This window comes from Hylobates moloch, unplaced genomic scaffold (genome assembly GCF_009828535.3).
Source record: "Hylobates moloch isolate HMO894 unplaced genomic scaffold, HMol_V3 SCAFFOLD_13, whole genome shotgun sequence".
NCBI lineage: Eukaryota > Metazoa > Chordata > Mammalia > Primates > Hylobatidae > Hylobates > Hylobates moloch.
The window spans coordinates 40439507-40464588 of NW_026652288.1; the positions used below are offsets into that span (position 1 = coordinate 40439507).

Genomic DNA, 25082 nt, shown 5'->3' on the forward strand with positions numbered 1-25082 from the left:
TTAGCTTGTCTGTGTACTTGTATACAGGTTCCACACTATTTTAACTATTGAGATTTTTAATACTTGATATTAGATAAGTTGTGGGGTTGCTAAATATCTCTTCAGTTTATGTTCCAAATTTCCCTGCAAAGTACACTTTTAAAAATCTCTCTTGAGTTTAAATCAAAACCATTTGGAAAGGGACATTAGATCTAAGCATCAAATTACTTTAACATATCTCCGGGGCTTCATAAATACTAATTTACAATAACAAATTAAGATATTAAGTCCCCCATCATGAAAACAACAAGGAATTTAAAAACCTTACCCAGAACCTGAGGTGGGTTTAACTGTGGCTGGGAACGGCGTAATGTTGTAGGTATATTTTTCCCTCAACTCTGCCAATTGTGGGAAAGGGAACGGAGCCATGGAATAAACAGTCTGTAAAACAAAAGCAAAAATGCCAAGTCTGAAACAGTAGCCTTCATATCTCTTATCAATCCTAGAAAGACATTAAAGTTTTATGAAGTCGAGTGTGAAGAGGCAGATACTGCTCCTTACACAGCAGGTGGAGAGATTCCACTTCAACATCCGCTTTCAAGACAGACAAAAGAAGATGATTAAACCCGACCCAGTGAGCTCTCAAATCAACCCAGCTGCAGCTGGGCAGTCCAACTGGTAAACAAGGGTGGGCAATCACGGGCAGTCTGATTTCCTGCTGTTGTTCAATAAATGGATTAATGCAGAAATCCACAGCTCCCTATGTCTTCTGTATCAAAGAACTCACAAATGTCCTTCCTATGTAGTGCTTACTTTTCACAGCTCTGTTAGATGATTTTTAGACATTTAATTTCAGGTCAGCCTTCTGGATAAAACTAAATCTAGTGGATGATCTTGTGATTGACTACAAGTTTTCCCCAAAGATACCACCTTTTTAAATGTCTGTGGATGAGTTCTAGGTGAAAATTGTCAGGTGGTGTTTTTAAAAGAAAAAAAAAAAGACAAGAAAAAAGTGACAGGGTGTAAAGCCTAGGCTATTAAAACTCTATAAATAGAAATGGGGAAAAGCACCTGTGCTTCCACCAGAATTTCAAAATTATGTATCATTCTATCAGCAATAGAAAAGTAATATTGTTTGCTTTCTTATTTTTATTAAAATTTAATAGCTCCAAACATGTTTCTTCAATCCTGGTTCTTATTCACCAGAAAATATATATCAATCACATGTTCATTTCTCCTGAGAAGCCAAAGAAATAGCCTGATAATGCTTTCCTAGGAAAATATTTTAAAATGTATTCTTTATTTCAGCAGGACTGTTTTTATGAAGGCTTAGAAGATGTCTAGGCCGGGCGCGGTGGCTCACGCTTGTAATCCCAGCACTTTGGGAGGCCGAGGCGGGCGGATCACGAGGTCAAGAGATCGAGACCACAGTGAAACCCCGTCTCTACTAAAAATACAAAAAATTAGCCGGGCATGGTGGCGGGCGCCTGTAGTCCCAGCTACTAGGAGAGGCTGAGGCAGGAGAATGGTGTGAACCTGGGAGGCGGAGCTTGCAGTGAGCCAAGACTGCGCCACTGCACTCCAGCCTGGGCGACAGAGCGAGACTCTGTCTCAGAAAAAAAAAAAAAAGAAGATGTCTAATTTGTCATGTAGCAAAAGGAAGGCTGTGAAAGGAGTTTGATTGTGATGCTTTTTCATTTTATAGCTCAGTGCCACCATTGTGACAGTCCCCTGCAATTTTATTCTAATAACCTGTACATCTGACTGTCCCCAGATGTCATGGTATCCCTTTATACTTTACTATACCAGCCCAAGATTCCAAACAAGTAGATGTTGGCTAAAATTCCTTCTCTTCAATTCTCCATGCTTACTGTGCAAAGTTACATAGCTTATAGGGACTGGAAACATAATCTCTAAGCTGTCTTATCACAGACACTCCAGACTTGATTATACCCAAAAGGCTGAGAAGGAGTACAGGTTTACTAACAATAAACTGTGCCCCAAGAAAAGAAGCAGAAGGCATCTTGTGGCTCTCACTAGCCTTGAGTGTGAAATTAAACAAGTTCCCCACACCTCTCTGGGCTTTCTTTTCCTCATTTAAAAAATAAAGAGTGTGAAACTCAGGATCGTGGTTACCTCTGAGAGAAGAGATGGGGATAAGATCAGGGAGAAGTTATATGAGGGTGTTTTCCTGTGGTTGTTAATTTTTATTTCTTAAATTGGGTGGGGGATAGATTTTATTGTATTATTCTTAATACATCCTATATGCCCAAAATACTTCATATAATTTTATTAATAATGTAGTCAGAAGCACTCTCATGTTCTTTGATCCCACAAAGGTATGCAACAGCTACCTCGCTGCCACTGCAGAATTCTTCCCCGCTTGCTCTTACTATCATGTCTTAGCTCCACATACCCTTTTGAGGGAACGCAAGAGATGTGAAATCCTCTCCTCAGCAGCCGATCCAGAGCACAACACCTTCTCTAGGGGCTGGGTAGGAGCTGCATTGCCCTGACTCTATCTGACCATCACACATCAAATGTGATCCCACAGTTGGGCCAAGAATCAACCCACATTCACATAATTTTTTTTTCCTCCCTAACAGTTTAGAAATGTGTTCAGACATTTAAGAAACCCATGTCCTTTGGATTCAACTTTAAAAGATGAGATTTTTGATGCTAAGAATTTCAAAATTCCTTACAAGTGAAATAAGATGTCTTATTAAAGACAATAAGTAGGATGATGAGCTAAAGGTTCACCTGTGTTTCATTTTGCCAGTTTTGTAACAAGGTATCAGTAAATTCCCTCATCCAGTCTTGTGAAGGAAGTTCATAAGAGGAACAGGGAAGTACATCCTCCCCCTACTGCACCCTGCCCTGCCCCAGGGATGATGTTCTAGGCTCTGAGCAAGATCCCTCAGGGACCACTCAGCTAAAGACACCTGACCAAAAAGAAAAGTAGCTCCACTGAACTTTCATCCTCTACTTCATGTCTTCCTTTCTCTGTCACTGACTTTTAGCAAGTCCTTCAAAGAAGAAATCAGTATTCCTGAAACAAAGTTATTTATAGTAGTTCTTCCCAAATATTCACTCACTTACTTGAAGGTCTCACGTCTGAAGGCATGTTTATCCCAGGAGCATAAGCATCCCTGGCACACCGACATAGCACTCAGGGTGTCCGAAACCTTTAGGTCTCCACCTTGGTAAGTCGGAGATTTACAACAGATTCCAAGGAAGAGATTTGACTAATCATCTTAGAGCCAAAATATGGTACAGTAATAGAATCACAGGGTTAGAAAAGAATTCAAACATATTAGTTCCACCTCCCTCCCAAGTAGGAGGCCCTTCTAGAGCATCTCCAACAGATGGCCACAAAGGCACAGCTTAAGCACTTTCAGTTATGGGCACACACAGTTTTGCAGGACAGACGGTTTCAATTTAATTCATCAAACATGATCCTTGTATTGAACAAGTATCCATACCCTTGTAATTTCCACCCCATCACTGATGGAAAAAAGTGAACACAGTGGGTGCAAAGGAAAGTCCTGCCTCTCAGTACATAAGATCTCCCACCAGACAACAGGAAGTCAGTCACAAACACTTTGGGTTAGGCTTCCCAAGCACCTACAAACCCTAATAATAGCATCTTAACTAACTTCTCTCTACACTGTCCTCAAGGAATTTACAAGAGCCATTGTCAAAAATCCTACTGATATCCAGGTACATTATTTAATCAGCATTCCTCCAGTTTCTTTACCCTATCAATTAAAAAAAATCCAACAAACATGAAAATGACCATTGCTAATAAGAAAACAGTGATCTACAAGGGGGGAGACCCCAGCATATGATTTTCAGTATGGCACTTAGAACGGAAAGAAAAGGGAAAGACTGAAAGGCGAGAATGCTTTCATGTCTTCAGCTCAAAAATAAAGACCTTATATTCAGCCCACATTTTTCATCTGGCGCTATTTTGGGTTTGCTGACAGCAGTAAATTAAAAAAAAATGAATGAATATAGGAAAGAAAATGGCTTGAAATGACATTCACCATTTCTCTCCTGAACATTCTATGATGTCAAGGAAAACTAACAAGTCTATTTACTATCTGAACTACCAACATACACTTAAATAGACATTTATATTTAGTCACTGAAAAGACATTATATTTTGTAATTATTGATATGCTTTACAAGAAATATGAAAACATGAGTTGCACAAAATTAGGCTTAGTTCATCTTCACGCAGATGTTTTCCTGGACAGGAGGGATGCTACTCAAATGGAATCCCATCAATCAATCCACAGCCTACAATTCTCCCTCTAGGATTCTTCTGCTTTAAGCAGTGTCAAGAAGTGGTTCCTTCTCCTAATACCTAAGATTGGAAATTCCTAGAGGACAAAGATGGCATCCAACACATCTCATTCCTTCTGGCAACGTTTAAACTGTAAGTGAAATGAGATGTTGCCTTATTCTTCTAAAGAGGATTTCAGCTTTTAGAAAGACATCTTTTGAATAGGTGGAAGCAGTGTGTTGGGTGGTGAGGAAAAGCATTCGGCTAGGAGTTGGGGACCCGGGGGCAGTCTTGGGTCTGCCACTAGACAATCTAAGAAACTGACAAGTTGCTCACACTCCAACTCATAGTTTCCTCTCTCTAACATGACAGAATTAGCTTAATTGATCTTTAAGTTTCTTTAAAGCCAGTGTTTCTTTAAGTGTTTTCTGAAAACCACCTGTATCAGAACCACCCATGGGCCAAATGTCTGCATTTTCATATACTCCTGGGATGTTTCTTACACAGTCCAGCTTGAAAACCACAGCCTCAAGATCTAACATTTCATGATTCTGTGTATTCACTCAGTAACCAGTTGTATTCTTCGCACTAGGCTAGATGTTGCTGAAGCCCCTAACATTAAGGAACTTGCTACTTACAGAAAAAAAAGTAATATACTTGAAAAGCAGTGGGTGCAGTAGCTCATGCCTGTAATCTCAACACTTTGGGAGGCCAAGGCAGGCCTCGCCTGAGGCCCAGGAGTTCAAGACCAGCCTGGGAAACATGGCAAAACTCCATCTCTAAAATACATTAAAAAAAATTAGCCAAGCATGGTGGCATGCACCTGTAGTCCCAGCTACTTGCAGGACTGAGGAGTGAGGACTGCTTGAGCCCAGGAGTTCAAAACCAGCCTGGGCAACATGGTGAAACCCCATCCCTACAAAAAATTTAAAAATTAGCCCAGACTCATGGCACACGCCTGTAGACTCAGTTACTTGGGGAGCCTGAGGTGGGAGAATCGCTTGAGCCCAGGAAGTCAAGACTGAAGTGAGCCATGTTTGTGCCACTGCACTCCAGTCTATGTGACAAAGTGAGACAATGTTTTTTTAAAAAAAAAAGAAAGAAAGAAAAAAAAAAGAATCTTTAGTACTGGAGGAGTACAGAGGAACCATCATCCATGAGTCCTGAGATAACAGAGGCTCTGGAGCGGGAAAGAGAAGAGACTGAGCGGCATCCAGGTGGGCAAATAGGATTTTCACAGGTGCAGCATCAGAGGGACCACAAGCCCTGTCGCAGAATGAGCAATGGCCTACAGAGGCCTGGATGGGAACAGAGCTATGACCAGTGCCATACAGTCTGTCTGTGAAATAGCAGGAACACCTTTGGATAGGTCAGGAACGGGGCAGTCCAAGTACACCTCTAAAGCAATCTATCTGAAAATGAACCCATCCTCCTCCCCTCAGAAACTTGCCCTCTTCCTTCTAAGCCAGGAGATTATGGGTTGCCCTTTCTCCCCCATTACTTTTTCTTCCCTGCTGTATCCCTTTTCCATGGCCAAGTCCAGTCAATTTCACCTTGTAAGTACTGTCTCTGTTCCCGTCTGTTTCCACCCTTCACTGCCTCCTCACAGGCCCTCCTGCTGTCAGACTTGTCCCTGTGAAATCCATCCTTCACAGAGCTGCCCGTGGAGTTGACTCAAAACGAAACTCAAACCATTTTCCTCCTCTCCTTAAAATCTTTCAGGTCCATAGCTCTTCTATTCCCCTTTCCAAAGGGTCCACAGAAGCCCTAGAACTCCAGCAAATACAATCTCTCAATCACTGACCTGAAACATCAAGTCCAAGTGCCTTACCAGGCATTGTGGTCTTTCATGAGCCAGTCCCTGAATTCCAGCCTTCTGACAGTCCCCCTCACACTTATGCAGTATGTTATCAGCAGACCTTGACACATGCTACCCTCTCAAACACGAATTGACTCTCCACTCTGCACCAGAGCCTTCAACACACACACACACACACACACACACACACACACAAACATCCTCGCATATATGTGCATCCCTCCACACACACACACACACACACACACACACACACACACGCACGCACACACACACACAGCCTAGTCAAATCCTATTCTTCTGTAAAGGTAAAACCAGACATGAATTCCCTCACGAAAGGCTTTCCTAACTTCCTCTCCTCCAACTCACTCCACCCCTGCCCCCCAGGCTAGATGAGGTCTTCTCTCTTCCTCAGCCCCCAGCCCCTCCCTGGGTGCACTCCCCACACTGTGCTCTAGGAGACTATAGACTCCTGATGACATAGCCCATGCTTTCTTCTGTGTCCCTGCACCTGGCACATTACCTGACATTTAGAGGTGCTCGATAAATATTTGGAGAAGTTAATATAGAGTATAGAAAATCAGGCTGAAGCATTGTATTTACTGTGGTTAGTAACAAGGAAGTGCTGAAGGATTTAGTGTAGAGCAAGGAAATGAGCAAAGCAGTAAGCATGGATCATTACTCTGGTAGCAAAATGCTGGGCCCGTATTCCAGGCCCTGACTCCCAGATGACATTTCTAGCCACACCCTGGGCCAAAAGGGAACCCGCTGCCTTAAAGGGAAGGACCCAGCACTGGTAGGATTCATCATCTGCTGAAAGACCCTGAAAAACAACCAGCAATATCCAGGGAGTATGCCATGAGCCCTGAGCTCTGAGACATGCTGGCTTCAGGGGAGATCCAGCATATTCCCAGCTGTAGTGGCTATGGTAAAAGACTCATTCTGTACTAGAGCAGAGGGAATCTAGAAAGACAGCCATCATCTACAAGTTGGGTTTAATTCAACATTTATTGGAAAAGAAAAGGCAGAAAACTAACCATGGATTCTCAATAAATGTTTGTTTAATGAATTAGTAAGTTTGGTGGGAATGGAGGGCAGGCAGCAGGCAAGATGGCAGAATGGACGCTTACACCATTCATGCCCCCTGCTGCAACACCAAATTTTAACAACTATCTGTACACAGAGAAGCACCATAACAAAAACCAAAAATTAGGTGAATAATCACAATATCTGATTTGAACTCCATATCGTGGAAAGAGGCATTGAGAAGGGAAGGAGAGACAGTCTTCAGTCATGGACGCCACACCTCCCCAATCCCCTGGCAGTGGCTATAAGACATGGAGAATGTCTGTGCACTTGGGGATGGGAGAGTGCAGTGACTAGAGGACTTTACATTGAACTCAGTGCTGCTCTGTCACAATGGAGAGCAAAGTTGTGCTGGGCTCAGTCAGCACTCACACACAGAGGTGGCATTTGAACCAGACCCAGCCAGCGGGGAATCGCCCATCTCAGCTGTTGGAACTCGAGTTCCTCAGCAAGCCTCGTCGTTGCAGACCAAAGTGCTCTGGGGTCCTAGGTAAACCTGAACAGCAGTCTTAGACACAAGGACTGCAATTCCTAGGCAACTCCTAGTGCTAGGCTGGGCTGAGAGCCAGTGAACTAGGGTGGCACATGACCTAGGGAGACACAAGCTGGTTTGGCTATAGGAGGGCTTGCGCCATCCCTCCCCCAACCCCAGGCAGTGCAGCTCATAGCAGTGAAGTGACTTCTTCCTTCTGCTTAAGGAGAGGAGAATGAAGAGTAAAGAGGACTTTGTCTTGCATCTTGGATAGCAGCTCAGCCACAGCAGGATAGGGCACCAGGCAGAGTCATGAGGCCCCTATTCCAGGCCCTAGCTCCCAGATGACATTTCTAGCCACACCCTGGGCCAAAAGAGAACCCCTGCCTTAAAGGGAAGGACTCAACACCTGCAGGATTCATCACCTGCTGACTAAAGAGTCCTTGGACCCTGAATAACAACCAGCAATATCCAGGGAGTATGCCATGGGCCCGAGCTCTGAGACATGCTGGTTTCAGGGGAGACCCAGCATATTCCCAGCTGTGGTGGCTATGGTGAAAGACTCATTCTGTTTGAGAAAAGCAGAGGGAAAAGTAAAGGGGACTTTGTCTTGCACCCTAGATACCAGCTCAGCCATAGTGGGGTAAAGCAACAAGCAGGCTCTTGGGGTCTCTGAGTGCAGGCCCAGGCTCTTGGACAGCATTTCTGGACCTGCCCTGGGGCAGTGGGGAGCCCACTGCCCTGAAGGGTGAATCCTGGATCTCGCAGCATTCACCATAAGCTGATGGAAGAGCCCTTGGGCTTTAAGCAAACGTTGGTAGTGGCCCAGCAGAACCCCCTATGGACCAGTGGTGGTGGCCACAGGTAGAAGCTCTTCTGCCTGTGGTATGGGGAGGGAAGAGCAGGAAGAGCTTTGTATTGTAGGTTCAGTGTCAGCTTAGCTGCAGTAGAATAGACTATCAGGTAAATTTCTAAGGTTTTTAACTCCAAACCCTGGCTCCCAGAAAAAACTCTAGACACACCTGGGGCCTGGGGGGAACTCACTGCCCTGAAGGGAAGGGCCTTGGGCAAGGCCCAATGCTGAGCTAACTTCAGGTCTGACCCAGCACAGTCCCAGTGGTAGTGGCCATAGGGGTGTTTGCATCACCACACCCCCAGTTCCAGAGGGCTCATCACAGAAAGAGAGACTCCACATGTTTCAGAGAAATTAAAGGAAAAGAATAAGAGTCTCTGCCTGGTAATCCAGAGAATTCTTCCAGATCTTCTGAAAGACCACCAAGGTGGTACCTCTACAAGTCTGAAAAAACCACAGCATTATTGGGCTTGGGGCCCAAGTCCTTTCTAATACCTGGTGATGATTTGGATATTTTTCTCACCCAAATCTCATGTTGAATTGTAATCTCCAATGTTGGAGGTGGGGCCTGGTGGGAGGTGTTTGGATCATGAAGGCAGATCCCTCATGAATGGCTTGGGCCATTCCCTTGGTGATAAGTGAGTTCTTGCTGAGTTCACATAAGATCTGGTTGTTTAAAGTGTGTGGCACCGCCCCCCCATCTAACTCTCTCTTCCTCCTGCTCTGGCCATGTGACATGTCTGTTCCCTCTTTACCTTGCCATGATTAAAAGCTCCCTGGGCCTCCACAGAAGCCAAGCAGATGCCAGAGTCATGCTGCTTATACAGCCTGCTTATACAGCTTATACTGTTTATACATGCTGCTTATACAGCCTTATACAATTAAACCTCTTTTCTTTATAAATTATCCAGTCTCAAGTATTTCTTTGTAGCAATGCAAGAATGTCCTAACACCTGGAAAGCCTTCCCAAGAAGGATAGGCACAAACAAGCTCAGATTGTGAAGACTATAATATCTAACTCTTCAATGTCCAGACACAAGAGAACATCTACAAGCATCAACACCATCCAGGAAAACATGACCTCACCAAATGAACTAAATAAAGCACCAGGGACCAGTCCTGGAGTAACAGAGATATATGACCTTTCAGACAGATAGTTCATAAAAATTTAACAAAAAGAGTGAAATAGTTAAGCAGAAATTATGGACTTGAAAAATGCAATCAACACGCTGAACAATGCATCAGAGTCTCTTAATAGCAGAATTGATCAAATAGAATAATTAGTGAGCTTGAAGACAGGCTATATGAAAATACACAGAGAAGATAAAAGAAAAAAGAACAAAAAATAATGAAGTATGCCTATAGAATCTAGCAAATAGCCTCAAAAGGGCAAATCTAAGAGTTATTGGCCTTAAAGTGGAGATAGAGATAGGGATAGGAAGCTTATTCAAAGAGATAATATCAAAGAACTTCCCAAACCAAGAGAAGTATATCAACAGTCAAGTACAAGAAGGTTATAGAACACCAACAGATTTAACCCAAAGAAGACTCCCTCAAGGCATTTTGCAATCAAACTCTCAAAAGGTCAAGGGTAAAGAAATGATACTAAAAGCAGCAAGAGAAAAAAAAAATGAGTAACATACAGTAGAGCTCCAATATGTCTTGCAACAGACTTCTCAGTGGAAACCTTACAGGCCAGGAGAGAGTGGCATAACCAGTAGAGAGTGGCATGACATATTTAAACTGCCAAAAGAAAAAAAAAACTTCTACCCTAGAACAGTAAGTATATCCAGCGAAAATATCCTTGAAGCATAAAGGAAGAATAAAGACCTTCCTAGACAAACAAAAGCTGAGGGATTTCATCAACACTAGACCTGTCCTATAAGAAATGCTAAAGAGAGTTTCTTCAATCTGAAAGAAAAGGATGTTAATGAGCGAGAAGAAAGCATGTGAGGGTAAAAAACTCAGTGGTAATAGTAAGCACACAGAAAAACACAAATTTAGGATAACACTGTAATTGTGGTGTATTAACTTTTCTTGACCTAAGTAGAAAGACTAAATGATGACCAGGCGTGGTGGCTCACACCTGTAATCCCAGCACTTTGGGAGGCCAAGGCAGGCAGATCACAAGGTCAGGAGAGCGAGACCATCCTGGCTAACATGGTGAAACCCTGTCTCTACTAAAATACAAAAAAATTAGTCGGGCATGGTGGCAGGAGCCTATAGTCCCCACTACTCAGGAGGCTGAGGCAGGAGAATGGCGTGAACCTGGGAGACAGAGCTTGCAGTGAGCCAAGATCGTGCCACTGCACTCCAGCCTGGGTGACAGAGCAAGACTCCGTCTCAAAAAAAAAAAAAAAGAAAAAGAAAAAGAAAGAAAGACTAAATGCTGGACCAATAAATAATAACTAGAACAACTTTTTAAGACAGACAGTACATAAAGAGAAACAACAAGGAGTTAAAAAGCAGAGGGACAAAGTTAAAGTATGGAGTTTTTATTAGTTTTCTTTTTGCATGTTTGTTTATGCAACCAGTGTTACGATGTCATCAGTTTAAAATAATAGGTTTAAGATAGTATGTGCCAGTGTCGTGGTAACCTCAAATCAAAAAACATACAATACACAAAAAATAAAAAGGCAAGAAATTAAAGCACACCACCAGAGAAAAATCACCTTCACAAAAAAGGAAGATAGGAAGGAAGGAAAGAAGAAACAGAAGCCCACAAAACAACCAGAAAACAAATAACAAAATGGCAGGAGTAAGGCTTTACTTATCAATAACACTGAATGTAAATGCGCTAAATTCTCCAATCAAAAGACACAGAGTGGCTGAATGGATGAAAACATAGGACTCAATGATCTGTTTCCTACAAGAAACACACTTCACCTGTAAAGATACACATAGACTCAGGTAGCTGGCAAGATGGCTGAATAGAAACAGCTCTGGTCTGCAGCTTCCAGCAAGATCAATGCAGAAGGTGGGTGATTTCTGCATTTCCAACTGAGATACCCAGTTCATCTCACTGAGACTGGTTAGACCATGGGTGCAGCCCACGGAGGGTGAGCTGAAGCAGGGTGGGGCATCACCTCACCCAGGAAGCGCAAGGGGTCGGGAAACTCCCTCCCCTAGCAAAGGGAAGCCTTGAGAGACTGTGCCATGAGTAATGATGCATTCCGGCCCAGATACTATGCTTTTCCCATGGTCTTCACAACCCACAGACCAGGAGATTCCCTTGGGTGCCTACACCACCAGGGCCCTGGGTTTCAACCACAAAACTGGGCGGCCATTTGGGCAGATACCGAGCTAGCTGCAGGAGTTTGTTTTTTCATACCCCAGTGGTGCCTAGAACATTAGCAAGACAGAACTGTTCACTCCTCTGGAAAGGGGGCTGAAGCCAGGGAACCCAGCAAACTAAGATTCACTGGCTTGAAATTCTCGCTGTCAGCACAGCAGTCTGAAGTCGACCTGGGACGCTCAAGCTTGGTGGGGATAGGGACGTCCACCATTACTGAGGCTTGAGTAGGTGGTTTTCCTCTCACAGTGTAAAGAAAGCTGCCAGGAAGTTCGAATTGGGAGGAGCCCATCACAGCTCGGCAAAGCTGCTGTAGCCAGACTGCTTCTCTACATTCCTCCTCCCTGGGCAGGATATCTCTGAAAGAAAGGCAGCAGCCCCAGTCAGGGGCTTATAGATAAAACTCCCATCTCCCTGGGACAGAGCACCTGGGGGAAGGGGCAGCTGTGGGCGCAGCTTCAGCAGACTTAAATGTTCCTGCCTGCTGGCTCTGAAGAGAGCAGTGGATCTCTCAGCACAGTGCTTGAGCTCTGCTAAGGGACAGACTGCCTCCTCAAGTGGGTCCCTGACTCCCGTGCCTCCTGACTGGGAGACACCTCCCAGCAGGGGTTGACAGACACCTCATAGAGGAGAGCTCCGGCTGGCATCTGGCAGGTGCCCCTCTGTGACAAAGCTTCCAGAGGAAGGAACAGACAGCAATCTTTGCTGTTCTGTAGCCTTCGCTGGTGATACCCAGGAAAACAGGGTCTGGAGTGGACCTCCAAGAAACTCCAGCAGACATGCAGCAGAGAGGCCTGACTGTTAGAAAGAAAACTAACAAACAGAAAGGAATAGCATCAACATCAACAAAAAGGACGTCCACACAAAAAGCCCATCCAAAGGTCACTGACATCAAAGACCAAAGGTAGACAAATCCATGAAAATGAGGAAAAACCAGCGCAAAAAGACTGAAAATACCAAAAACCAGAATCCCCCTTTCCTCCAAAGGATCACAACTCCTCACCAGCAAGGGAACAAAACTAGACAGAGAATGAGTTTGACGAATTGACAGAAGTAGGCTTCAGAAGGTAGGTAATAATAAACTCCTCTGAGCTAAAGAACCATGAAGCTAGGAACCTTGAAGAAAGGTTAGAGGAATTGCTAACTAGAATAACCAGTTTAGAGAAGAACATAAATGACCTGATGGAGCTGAAAAACACAGCACGAGAACTTTGTGAAGCATACACAAGTGTCAATAGCCAAATTGATCAAGCGGAAGAAAGGATATCAGAGATTAAATAAAGCGCAAACATAAGATTAGAGAAAAAAGAATGAAAAGGAACAAACAAAGCCTCTAAGAAATATGGGACTATGTGAAAAGACCAAACCTACATTTGAGTGGTGTACCTGAAAGTGACAGGAAGAATGGAACTGAGTTGGAAAACACTCTTCAGGATATTATCCAGGAGAACTTCCCCAATCTAGCAAGACAGGCCAACATTCAAATTCAGGAAATACAGAGATCACCACAAAGATACTCCTCGAGAAGAGCAACCCCAAGACACATAATCTTCAGATTCACCAAGGTTGAAATGAAGGAAAAAATGTTAAGGGCAGCCAAAGAAAGGTCAGGTTACCCACAAAGGGAAGCCCATCAGACTTAACAGTGGATCTCTCTGCAGAAAGCCTACAAGCCAGAAGAGAGTGAAGGCCAATATTCAATATTCTTAAAGAAAAGAATATTCAGCCCAGAATCTCACATCCAGCCAAACTAAGTTTCATAAGCAAAGGAGAAATAAAATCCTAGACAAGCAAATGCTGAGAGATTTTGTTACCACCAGGCCTGCCTTACAAGAGCCCCTTAAGGAAGCACTAAATATGGAAAGGAAAAACTGGTACCAACCACTGTAAAAACATACCAAATTGTAAAGACCATCAACACTATGAAGAAACTGCATCACCTAATGAGCAAAATAACCAGCTAGCATCATAATGATCTAATTCACACATAACAATATTAATCTTAAATGTAAATGGGCTAAATGCCCCAATTAAAAGACACAGACTGGCAAACTGGATAAAGAGTCAAGACCCATCAGTGTGCTGTATTCAGAAGACCCATCTCACGTGCAAAGACTACATAGGCTCAAAATAAAGGGATGGAGGAAGATTTACCAAGCAAATGGGATATTGGCCTGAAATTTTCTTTTTTTATTGTGTCTCTGCTAGGTTTTGGTATGAGGATGATGCTGGCCTCATAAAATGAGGATCAGAGTGGAACTGAAGGAGATAGAGACATGAAAAACCCTTCAAAAAAATCAATGAATCCAGGAGGTGGTTTTTTGAAAAGATTAACAAAATAGATAGACCGCTAGCCAGAATAATAAAGAAGAAAGAGAGAAGAATCAAATAGACACAATAAAAAATTATACAGGAGATATCATCACTGATCCCACAGAAATACAAACTACCATCAGAGAATACTATAAACAGCTCTATGCAAATACACTAGAAAATCTAGAAGAAATGGATAAATTCCTGGACACATACACCCTCCTAAATCTAAACCAGGAAGAAGTCAAATCCCTGAATAGGCTGATAACAAGTTCTGAAACTGAGGAGTAATAGCCTACCAACCAAAAAAAGCCGAGGACCAGACGGATTCACAGCCAAATTCTACCAGAGGTACAAAGAGGAGCTGGTACCATTCCTTCTGAAACTATTCCAATCAATAGAAAAAGAGGGACTCCTCCCTAACTCATTTTATGAGGCCAGCATCATCCTCATATGAAAACCTGGCAGAGACACAACAAAAAAAGAAAATTTCAGGCCAATATCCCTGATGAACATCAATGCAAAAATCCTCAATAAAATACTGGCAAACCAAATCCAGCAGCACATCAAAAAGCTTACCCACCACGGTCAAGTTGGCCTCATCTCTGGGATGCAAGGCTGGTTCAATATATGCAAATCAATAAACATAATCCGTCACATAAACAGGACCAATGACAAAAACCACGATTATCTCAACAGATGCAGAAAAGGCCTTCGATAAAATTCAATACCCCTTCATGCTAAAAACACTCAATAAACTAGGTATTGATGGAACATATCTCAAAATAATAAGAGCTATTTATGACGAACCCACAGCCTATATCATACTGAATGGGCAAAAGCCGGAAGCAGTATTCCCTTTGAAAACTGGCACAAGACAAGGATGCCCTCTCTCACCACTCCTATTCAACATAGTATTGGAAGTTCTGGCCAGGGCAATCAGGCAAGAGAAAGAAATAAAGGGTATTCAAATAGGAAGAGAGGAAGTCAAATTGTTTCTGTTTGCAGATGACACGATTGTATATTTAGAAAACCTCATCATCTCAGCCCAAAATCTCCTTAAGCTGATAAGCAACTTCGACAAAGTCTCAGGATATAAAATCAATGTGCAAAAATCACAAGCATTCCTCTACACCAATAATAGACAATCAGAGAGCCAAATCATGAGTGAACTCCTATTCACAATTGCTACAAAGAGAATTAAATACCGGGAATACAACTTACAAGGGATGTGAAGGACCTCTTCAAGGAGAACTACAAATCACTGCTCAAGGAATAAGACAGGACACAAACAAATGGAAAAACATTCCATGCTAATGGATAGGAAGAATCAATATCGTGATAATGGCCATACTGCCCAAAGTAATTTATAGATTCAATGCTATCCCCATCAAGTTACCATTGACTTTCTTCACAGAATTAGAAAAAACTACTTTAAATTTCATCTGGAACCAAAAAAGAGCTCATATAGCCAAGACACTCCTAAGCAAAAAGAACAAGCTTGAGGCATCACACTACCCTGACTTCAAACTATACTACAAGGCTACAGTAACCAAAACAGCATGGTATTGGTACCAAAACAAATAAATAAACCAATGGAACAGAACAGAGGCCTCAGAAATAACAACATACATCTACAACCATCTGATCTTTGAAAAACCTGACACAAACAGGCAATGGGGAAAGGATTCCCTATTTATAAATGGTGTTGGGAAAACTGGCTAGTCATATGCTGAAAACTGAAACTGGATTCCTTCTTTACACCTTCTACAAAAATTAACTCAAGATGGATTAAAGACTTAAACATAAGACCTAAAACCATAAAAACCCTAGAAGAAAACCTAGGTGATACCATTCATGACACAGACACGGGCAAAGACTTCATGACTAAAACACAAAAAGCAATGGCCACAAAAGCCAAAATAGACAAATGGGATCTAATTAAACTAAAGAGCTTCTGCACAGCAAAAGAACCTATCATTAGGCAACCTACAGAATAGGAGAAAACTTTTGTAATCTATCCATCTGACAAAGGGCTAATATCCAGAATCTACAAGGAACTTGAACGAATTTACAAGAAAAACATAAAAAACCTCATCAAAAAGTGGGCAAAGGATATGAACAGACACTTCTCAAAAGAAGACATTTATGCAGCCAACAAACATATGAAAGAAAGCTCATCATCACTGGTCATTAAAGAAATGCAAATCAAAGCCACAGTGAGATACCATCTCACACCAGTTAGAATGGTGATCATTAAAAAGTCAGGAAAACAACAGATGCTGGAGAGGATGTGGAGAAATAGGAACGATTTTACACTGTTGGTGGGAGTGTAAATTAGTTCAACCATTGTGGAAGACAGTGTGGCAATTCCTCAAGGATCTAGAACCAGAAATACCATTTGACCCAGCAATCCCATTACTGGGTATATACCCAAAGGATTATAAATCATTCTACCACAAAGACACATGCACACTTACGTTTACTGCAGCACTATTCACAATAGCAAAGACTTGGAACCAACCCAAATGCCCATCAATGATAGACTGGATAAAGAAAATGTGGCACAGATACACCATGGAATACTATGCAGCCATAAAAAATGGTGAGTTCATGTCCTTTGCAGGGACATGGATGAAGCTGGAAAGCATCATTCTCAGCAAACTAACACAGGAGCAGAAAACCAAACACCACATGTTCTCACTTATAAGTGGGAGCTGAACAACAAGAACACATGGACACAGGGAGGGGAACATCACATACTGGGGCCTGTTGCGGGGTATGGGGCTAAGGGAGGGATAGCATTAGGAGAAATACCTAATGTCGATGACAGGTTGATGGGGGCAACAAACCACCATGGCACGTATATACCTATGTAACAAACCTGCACATTCTGCACATGTATCCCAATACTTAAAGTATAATAAAGAAAAAAAAAGATACACATAGACTGAAAATGAAGGGATGGAAAAAGTTATTCCACACCAACGGAAGGCAAAAAAGGAGCAGGAGTAGCTATAATTCCATCAGAAAAAATAGATTTCAAGACAAAAATTAAGAAGAGACAAAGGTCATTATGTAATGATAAAGGGGTCAATTCAGCAAGAGGATATAATGATTATAAATATATATGCACCCAACACTGGAGCACCCAGATATAATAAAGTAAATATTATTAGAGCTAAAGACAGAGATAGACCCAAGCACAGTGATGGCTAGAGATTTCAACACCCTACTTTCGGCATTGGACAGATCACTCAGACACAAAACCAACAAAAAAATCATCAAATTTAATCTGTACTATAGAACAAATGGACCTAGTAGATATTTACAGAACATTTCATCCAACACCTATAGAATACACATTTTTCTCTTCAGCACATGGATCATTCTCAAGGATAGATCATATGTTAGGTCACAAAACAAGTCTTAAAATATTAAAAAAATTGAAATAGTATCAAGTATCTTCTTTGACCACAATGGAATAAAACTACAAATCAATAACAAGAGGAGTTTTGCAAACTATACGAACACATACAAATTAAACAATATGATCTTGAGTGACCAGTGGGTCGATGAAGAAACTAAAAAAGAAACTGAAAATGTTCTTGAAACAAATAATAATAAAAATACAACATACTAAAACCTATGGGGTCACAGTGAAAGCAGTACTAAGAGGGAAATTTATAGCTATAAGTGCCTACATCAAAAAAGAAGAAAAACATCAAATAAATAATGTAATGACATATATTAAATCACTAGAAAAACAGGAGCAAACCAAACCCAAAATTAGTAGAAAAAACAATAAAGATCAGAGCAGAAATAAATGAAACTGAGTGAAAAAACAATACAAAAGATTAAAGAAATGAAAAGTTGGTTTTTTTGGAAAAGATACATAAAATTGACACACCTGTAGCCAGACTAAGAAAAAAAGAGAGAAGATCCAAATAAACAAACTCAGAGATGAAAAAGGAGACATTACAACTGATACCACAGAAAATCAAAGGATCATTAGTGACTGCTATGAGCAACTGTATACCAATAAATCAGAAAATCTAGAGAAAATGGATAAATTCCTAGACACATACAACCTACCAAGATTGAACAATGAAGGAATCCAAAACCTGAACACACCAATAACAAGTAACAAGACTGAAGCCATAATAAAAAGTCTCCCAGTAAAGAAAAATCAGTAGCATCTCTACATGCAAACAGTGAACAATCTGAAAAAGAAATTTTAAAATCCCATTTATAATAGCAACAAATAAAATTAACTATCTAGGAATTAAGTTAACCAAAGAAGTGAAAGAGCTCTACAATGACAACCATAAAACATTAATGAAAGAAATTGAAGAGGACACACAAAAAATGGGAAGATACAACACGTTCATGGATTGCAAGAATCAATATTGTTAAAATGTCCATACTACCTAAGGCAATCTACAGATTTGATACAATCTCTATCAAAATACCAATGACATTCTTTACAGAAATAGAAAAGTAATCCTAACATTTATATGGAACCACAAAAGACCCAGAACAGTCAAAGCTATTCTGAGCAAAAAGAACAAAACTGGAGGAATCACATTATTTGACTTCAAATTATACTACTATTATAGTAACCCAAACAGCATGGCATAAAAACAGACACATAGACCTATGGAACAGAACAGAGAACCCAGAAACAAATCCACATACCTACAGTGAACTCATTATTGGCAAAGGTGCCAAGAACACACATTGGGGAAAAGACAATATCTTCAATAAAGAGTGCTAGGAAAACTAGACATCCATACACAGAAGAACAAAACTAGACCCCTATCTCTTGCCATATACAAAAATAAATCAAAATGGATTAAAAACTCAAATCTAAGACCTCAAACTATGAAACTAATACAATAAAACATTGGAAAAACTCTCCAAAACACTGGAGTGGGCAAAAATTTCTTGAGTAATACCCCACGAGCACAGACACCCAAAGCAAAATGGACAAATGGGATCCTATCAAGTTAAAAAGCTCCTGCACAGCAAAGAAAACAATCAACAACATGAAGAGACAACTCAAAGAGTGGGAGAAAATATTTGCAAACTACTCATCTGAAAAGGGATTAATAACCAGAATATTCAAGTAGCTCAAATAACTCTTATAGTCTTATAATTCGATTAAAAATGGGCAAAAGATCTGAATAGCCATTTCTCAAAAGAAGATATACAAACGACGAACAGGCTTATGAAAAGGTGCTCAAGGCCAGGCACGGTGGCTCACGCCTATAATCCCAGCATTTTGGGAGGCCAGGCTCGGCAGGAGGATCACTTGATGTCAGGAGTTTGAGACCAGCCTGGCCAATATGGCAAAACCCCATCTCTACTAAAAATACAAAAATTAGCCTGGCGTGATGGCAAACACCTATAGTTCCAGCTACTCGGGAGGCTGAGGTATGAGAATCGCTTGAACCCAGGAGTGATTTTTTTTTTTTTTTTGAGATGGAGTCTCACTCTGTTGCCCAGGCTGGAGTGCAGTGGCGCGATCTCAGCTCACTGCGAGCTCCACCTCCCGGGTTCACGCCATTCTCCTGCCTCAGCCTCCTGAGTAGCTGGGATTACAGGTGCCTGCCACCACGTCTGGCTAATTTTTTGTATTTCAAGTAGAGATGGGGTTTCACTGTATTAGTCAGGATGGTCTCAATCTCCTGACCTCGTGATCTGCCCGCCTCGGCCTCCCAAAGTGCTGGGATTGCAGGCGTGAGCCACCGCGCTCGGCCCCCAGGAGCAGTTATTGAACCACGATTTGGTGAGCTGAGATGGTGCCACTGTACTCCAGCCTGGGGACAGAAAATCACTGATCATCAGAAAAATGCAAATCAAAATGACAATGAAATATTATCTCACCCAGTTAAAATGGCTTTTAATCAAGACAGGCAGTAACAAATGCTGGCAAGGATGTGGAGAAAAGGGAACCTTTGTACACTGTTGGTGGGAATGTAAATTAGTACAACCGCTATGGAAAACAGGTTGGAGGTTCCTCAAAAAAAAAATTAAATTAGAGCTATCATATGATCCAAAAATTCCCTGCTAGCTACATGCCCAAAAGAAAGGAAATCAGTATATCGAAACAGTATCTGCACTCCCATGTTTCTGGCAGCACTGTTCACAATAGCCAAGATTTGGAAGCAACCTAAGTATCCATCAACCAATGAATGGATAAAGAAAATGTGGTATATATACAATATGGAGTACTATTCAGCCATAAAAAGAAGAATGAGATTCTGTCATTTGCAACAACATGGATGGAAATGGAGGTCACTATATTAAGTGAAATAAGCCAGGCATGGAAAGACAAACTTTGAATGTTCTCACTTATTTATGGGAGCTGAAAATTGAAACAATTGAACTGATGGAGATAGACAGTAGAAGAATGGTTTCCAGAGGCTGGGAAGAGTAGTTGATAGGGAAGTAGAGAGATTTAGTGGGTACAAAAAGTAGTTAGAAAGAATGAATAAGACCTAGTATTTGATAGCACAACAGGGTGACTATAGTCAATAGTAATTTAATTGTACATTTAGAAATAAATTTAAAAGTACAACTGGATTGTTTGTAACACAAAGGATAAACAATCGGGGAGATGAATACCCCATTTACCCTGATTGATTATTATGCATTGCATGCCTGTATCAAAGTGTCTCATGTACCCCATAAATATATGCACCTACTACGTGCCCACAAAAATTAAAAATTAAAAAAAGAATCTAATGGAAGAGTGAGTGTTAATAAGACAATTATTTTTTCTATACTTGCTGTCAATTTCAAAGACTTGATGAATATGATATTGAGGTACAGTAACATGCCATAAAAAATAACCAAACCCTTCAAGTCTTTCACTTTAAAATTTATGATTAATATATACCTGAGTTGAAAATGTGGGCAAAACAAATGAATCAAAATGCTGATGAGAATAATCTTTTTTATCCTCAATAATTTATTCCCCACAATAAGTGTTTCCCCCCACAAGTCTAAGTGGGCTGGGCACAGTGGTTCATGCCTATAATCTCAGCACTTAGGAAGGCTGCAGTGGGAGGATCACTTGAGTCTAGGAGTTCAAGACTAGCCTAGGCAACATAGCAAGACTCCATCTACACAAAAATAAAAATAAAAAATTAGCTGTATGGTGGCATACGCCTGTAGTCCCAGTGTGGGAGGATCACTTAAGCCCAGGAGACATAGGCTGCAGTGAGCAACAATTGTGCCACTGCACTCCAGCCAGGGTGACAGAATGAGACAGTCTCAAAAAAGAAAAGAAAGACTAAGAATAAAATTCAGAATAAGCACTTGGTGATTTTCTTTTTCCAGTGTATTTTTCCAGTTTATATTGCTGCTAATGACTTGAGCAACACAGTCTGATGGAAAGCTACAACAAATACCCATCATTCATTTCTTCCTTCCTTCTATGACACAGATTCTTATCAAATTATAAACAGACTCTTGGTCAATTTGAGAAACTAAGTCTGACAGCTAACCGAGCACATTTCTCAAGACCGCTGCTCTGGTACTGGTTGTTCCCACTGTGCCCGGGGTTCCCTGAGCCAAGCTGCTCCATGTTGCCTACTCACCTGCATGAGTTCATGGCTTTGCAGAAGATCATTCTCTAGCATCTCCTGGGTAAGGCGCCCCATGGTGCTGTAGAATTCATCTGCTGTTTCACAACATTCTATCTGCCTAGATAAAGAAAGGACAAAAAATAGAACTTGTTTAGGGCATCCATGCTGTGTAACAGTACATGCTGCAGGTATAAGATATGTTGGACTGGGCATAGTGGCTCATGCCTATACTCCCAGCACTTTGGGAGGCTGGGGCAGGAGGATTGCTTGAGGCCAGGAGCCTCAATGCAGCAAGACCCCATCTTTCCAAATAATTTTAAAAATCAGCTGGGTATCATGGTGCACACCTGTGGTCCCACCTACTCAGGAGGCTAAAGCAGGAGGATCACCTGAGCCTGGGAGGCCAAGGCTGCAGTAAACCATGATAGCACCACTGCAATCCAGCCTGGATAACAGAGTGAGACCCTATCTCAAAAAGGGGGGGGGCAGTTGCCTTTTGCCATCAAATAACTCAAGTTATCAATCAACAAATATCAAAATCCTGATATTTGTAAAGCCCACTGTGGATGAAACATTTAAAAATACCAAAAGCAACTTTGAGGTACTCGTTTTGGATAAGTCCTGTCATTCCTACTTGGCTCTCCTAGCCTCACAATCCCACCTGTGGCATCTTTATTGCTTCCACGGGACACAATCTACACATCAGAATTCCCACCACTCGTTAGAAAGCATAACCATGAAATTGGGTACTAAAAAACAATTATCTCCTTTAAGGGACTCTGTTGGTCTTAATCTGCAAACAGTGATACCATTAATTATGATAGATTTAAAACCAAACCACAGTAGGAATAAAAGATGAAAATTACAAGAACTGTATCTGCATATTTCATCAGTCCATGGGGTGTTTTCACAGGCAGAATCTTCTGAGTTCTTCTCAGGGTGCTGCTGCTATTTGGAGATACACCTTTTCTTGCATTCAGTTCTACATGTAAATAAAGAATCTGACACTCATTTGGCTACCTGTGAGCCAGGTTGGACTTCAATCTTTCTTCTAGAAAGGGGAAAACAGAAGAGCCCAAAGCAAAGAGTACCAGGTATTTCCATTTTGTTTATTTATTTATTTATTTTTTATTTATTGTGACAAAGTCTCGCTCTTTTGCCCAGGCTGGAGCACAGTGGTGTGATCTTGGCCCTCTGCAACCTCCACCTGCTGGGTTTAAGCAATCCTCCTGCCTCAGCTTCCCAAGTAGTTGAGGCTACAGGCACCTGCCACCATGCACTGCTGATTTTTTGTATTTTTAGTAGAGATGACGCTTCACCATGTTGGCCAGGCTGGTCTCAAACTCCTGGCCTCAAGTGATCCACCTGCCTCGGCCTCTCAAAGTGCTGGGATTACAGGCATGAGCCACGGCACCCAGCCTAGGTATTTCCATTTTATATGACAACGTTCTTCGCATTGTAGGATAACTCTAGTTTCCCACCAACCAGAAGACCTAAACTTTGATATATACTAATATTGGGGGATTTCTGTAAAGCCATCCAAAACAGTATGATTATGGAAAAACCATAGGTTCTGGAGTGTTGTTTTAATCCCATTGCCACAAATGTAAATAAATGAATGGAATAAACTGCTGAAGTATTATTATAAAAGTGTAGAGCAGCCTGTGGGCATGAATGAAAGGTGCTTAAGTTTACCCTGGGAGGTAAAGAAGAGAAATGATGCTTGAGATGAGTTTTGAAAAGTGTTTTTCAGGCTGACAAGGAAGAAAAAGCATCCCAAAGACACAGATGCAGGAGACAGCAGGCCTTATCTGGGGAACTGGAAGTAGCTCCGCACAACCAGTGAGACCAGCATGGGGGTAGTGGTTGCAGGACCAGAGGAAGCCAGTGAGAGCTGAGGGAAGAGAGCTACTGAGAGCAGAGAGCAAAGGCCTCACCTGCCAGCTGAGCCTCTACAGAGCATTAGTCACGAAAAGGCTTTAAATAGGGAGTGAGGGAACAGCTGTGCCCTTGGCAAGGTCTGCCTGGAGGTGGCACGGCAAGTGTGGATTACCATGAGGAAACTAAGGAGGACACACCACAGTGGGCCAGGCATGGGGTGACAAGAGAGGAAACCAAAACAGCAGGGGCAGAGGAGAAAGGACACATAAAAAGATGCTAGTGATGGTGTGCTGATGGTCTACAATTTACATATTCCCAAGTACCCTTGGGGTGAGCGAAAGGTAGAAATTCCAAGTTGCAGAAGTCAGGTGAAAGGAGAGGTCCTGGATCACCATATATAAGGCACGTTACTCAGGTGTACATAAACTGGAGATTACCTATATGCTTTTATGGTTTTTCCAACAGGAAGTTTGTGGGCAAGATTACAGGCACTAGAATCAGAAAGATCCATATTGAAGTCCCAGTTCTGCTATTCACTGGCTGTGTGACTATGAACTAACTAATTAACCATCCTGGGGAAATTTTCTTACTGAAAAGACAGGGAGAATAACCCTATCTACTCCACAGGGTTATTGGGAGAACTGAATGAGATGATGTGTTTAAACTGCCTAACACAATGGCAGACACTGCAGGCACTTATGATGTATGTCAATTGCCTTTCCTTTCCCTTAACAAGCTGCATGCTCAAAACATATAGAATTGTAATAAGCAAAAACTGAAAGTTAAAATTCTATCATTCCGATTCATATATCCCCTAAACTTCAAAAAGACTAGCCATTTATTATCAGTAGATTCACATTATTAAAAGCACAGACTCTAGAGCCAGGAATGCCTGGGTTCAAGTTCAGGCCATTCTACTTAGTAATTGGGTGACTTTAGACAATTAACTGAACTTCTCTGTGCCTCAATTCTCACATCTATAAAATGGAGATGACAACAGTGTGTACTTTATAGGATGATGAAGAATACATGAATTTATCCATCCAGAGTAATTAAAACAGCGCCTGTTCATTGCAAGCGCTCAATGAATATTGGCTTTTGTTGCGGCTATTATTATTTCAACAGTGTGACGTCCCTGGGATGATCTTAGGAATAAATTCTGATCCTACTGATTAATGGATAAAGAGGAGTAAAACCAGGATCATCTCTTTTCTTCCTGTCCCTTCATGAAGAACCAACACAAAGGCAATTATAACTGACTCATCATACAGTAAAGTGCTTTACTATTTTAATGTTATAAACCAGCTATGCAGCAACTGGACTATCATACCCAAAGAAACTATCAAAGCTCAAAGGGCTTACAATGTATAGAGTAAGTTGGAAATACACGGCTGCAGCAAGAGGTAGCTATTGGGAGGTAATGAGAGATAAGTAAATAGCACACCAAATCCCATACAGATGAATTTATTTACCCAGCTGAAAAGCAATGTACAATAAAACCAAG

General features: G+C 41.6%; 1 protein-coding gene across 3 annotated transcripts in view; it reads right to left on the reverse strand.

Moving 5' to 3' along the window:
* The window catches only part of TBC1D30 (TBC1 domain family member 30), a 103785-nt gene that overhangs the window by 16237 nt on the left and 62466 nt on the right, over positions 1–25082 (reverse strand). For all 3 annotated transcript variants that reach the window (XM_032173118.2, XM_032173117.2, XM_032173116.2), the window contains 2 exons: positions 21710–21815; positions 308–420 (listed from right to left, as the gene is read on the reverse strand). In XM_032173118.2, coding sequence (XP_032029009.1) covers positions 308–420; positions 21710–21815 — 219 coding nt within the window. The remainder of the gene's footprint in view (positions 1–307; positions 421–21709; positions 21816–25082) is intronic.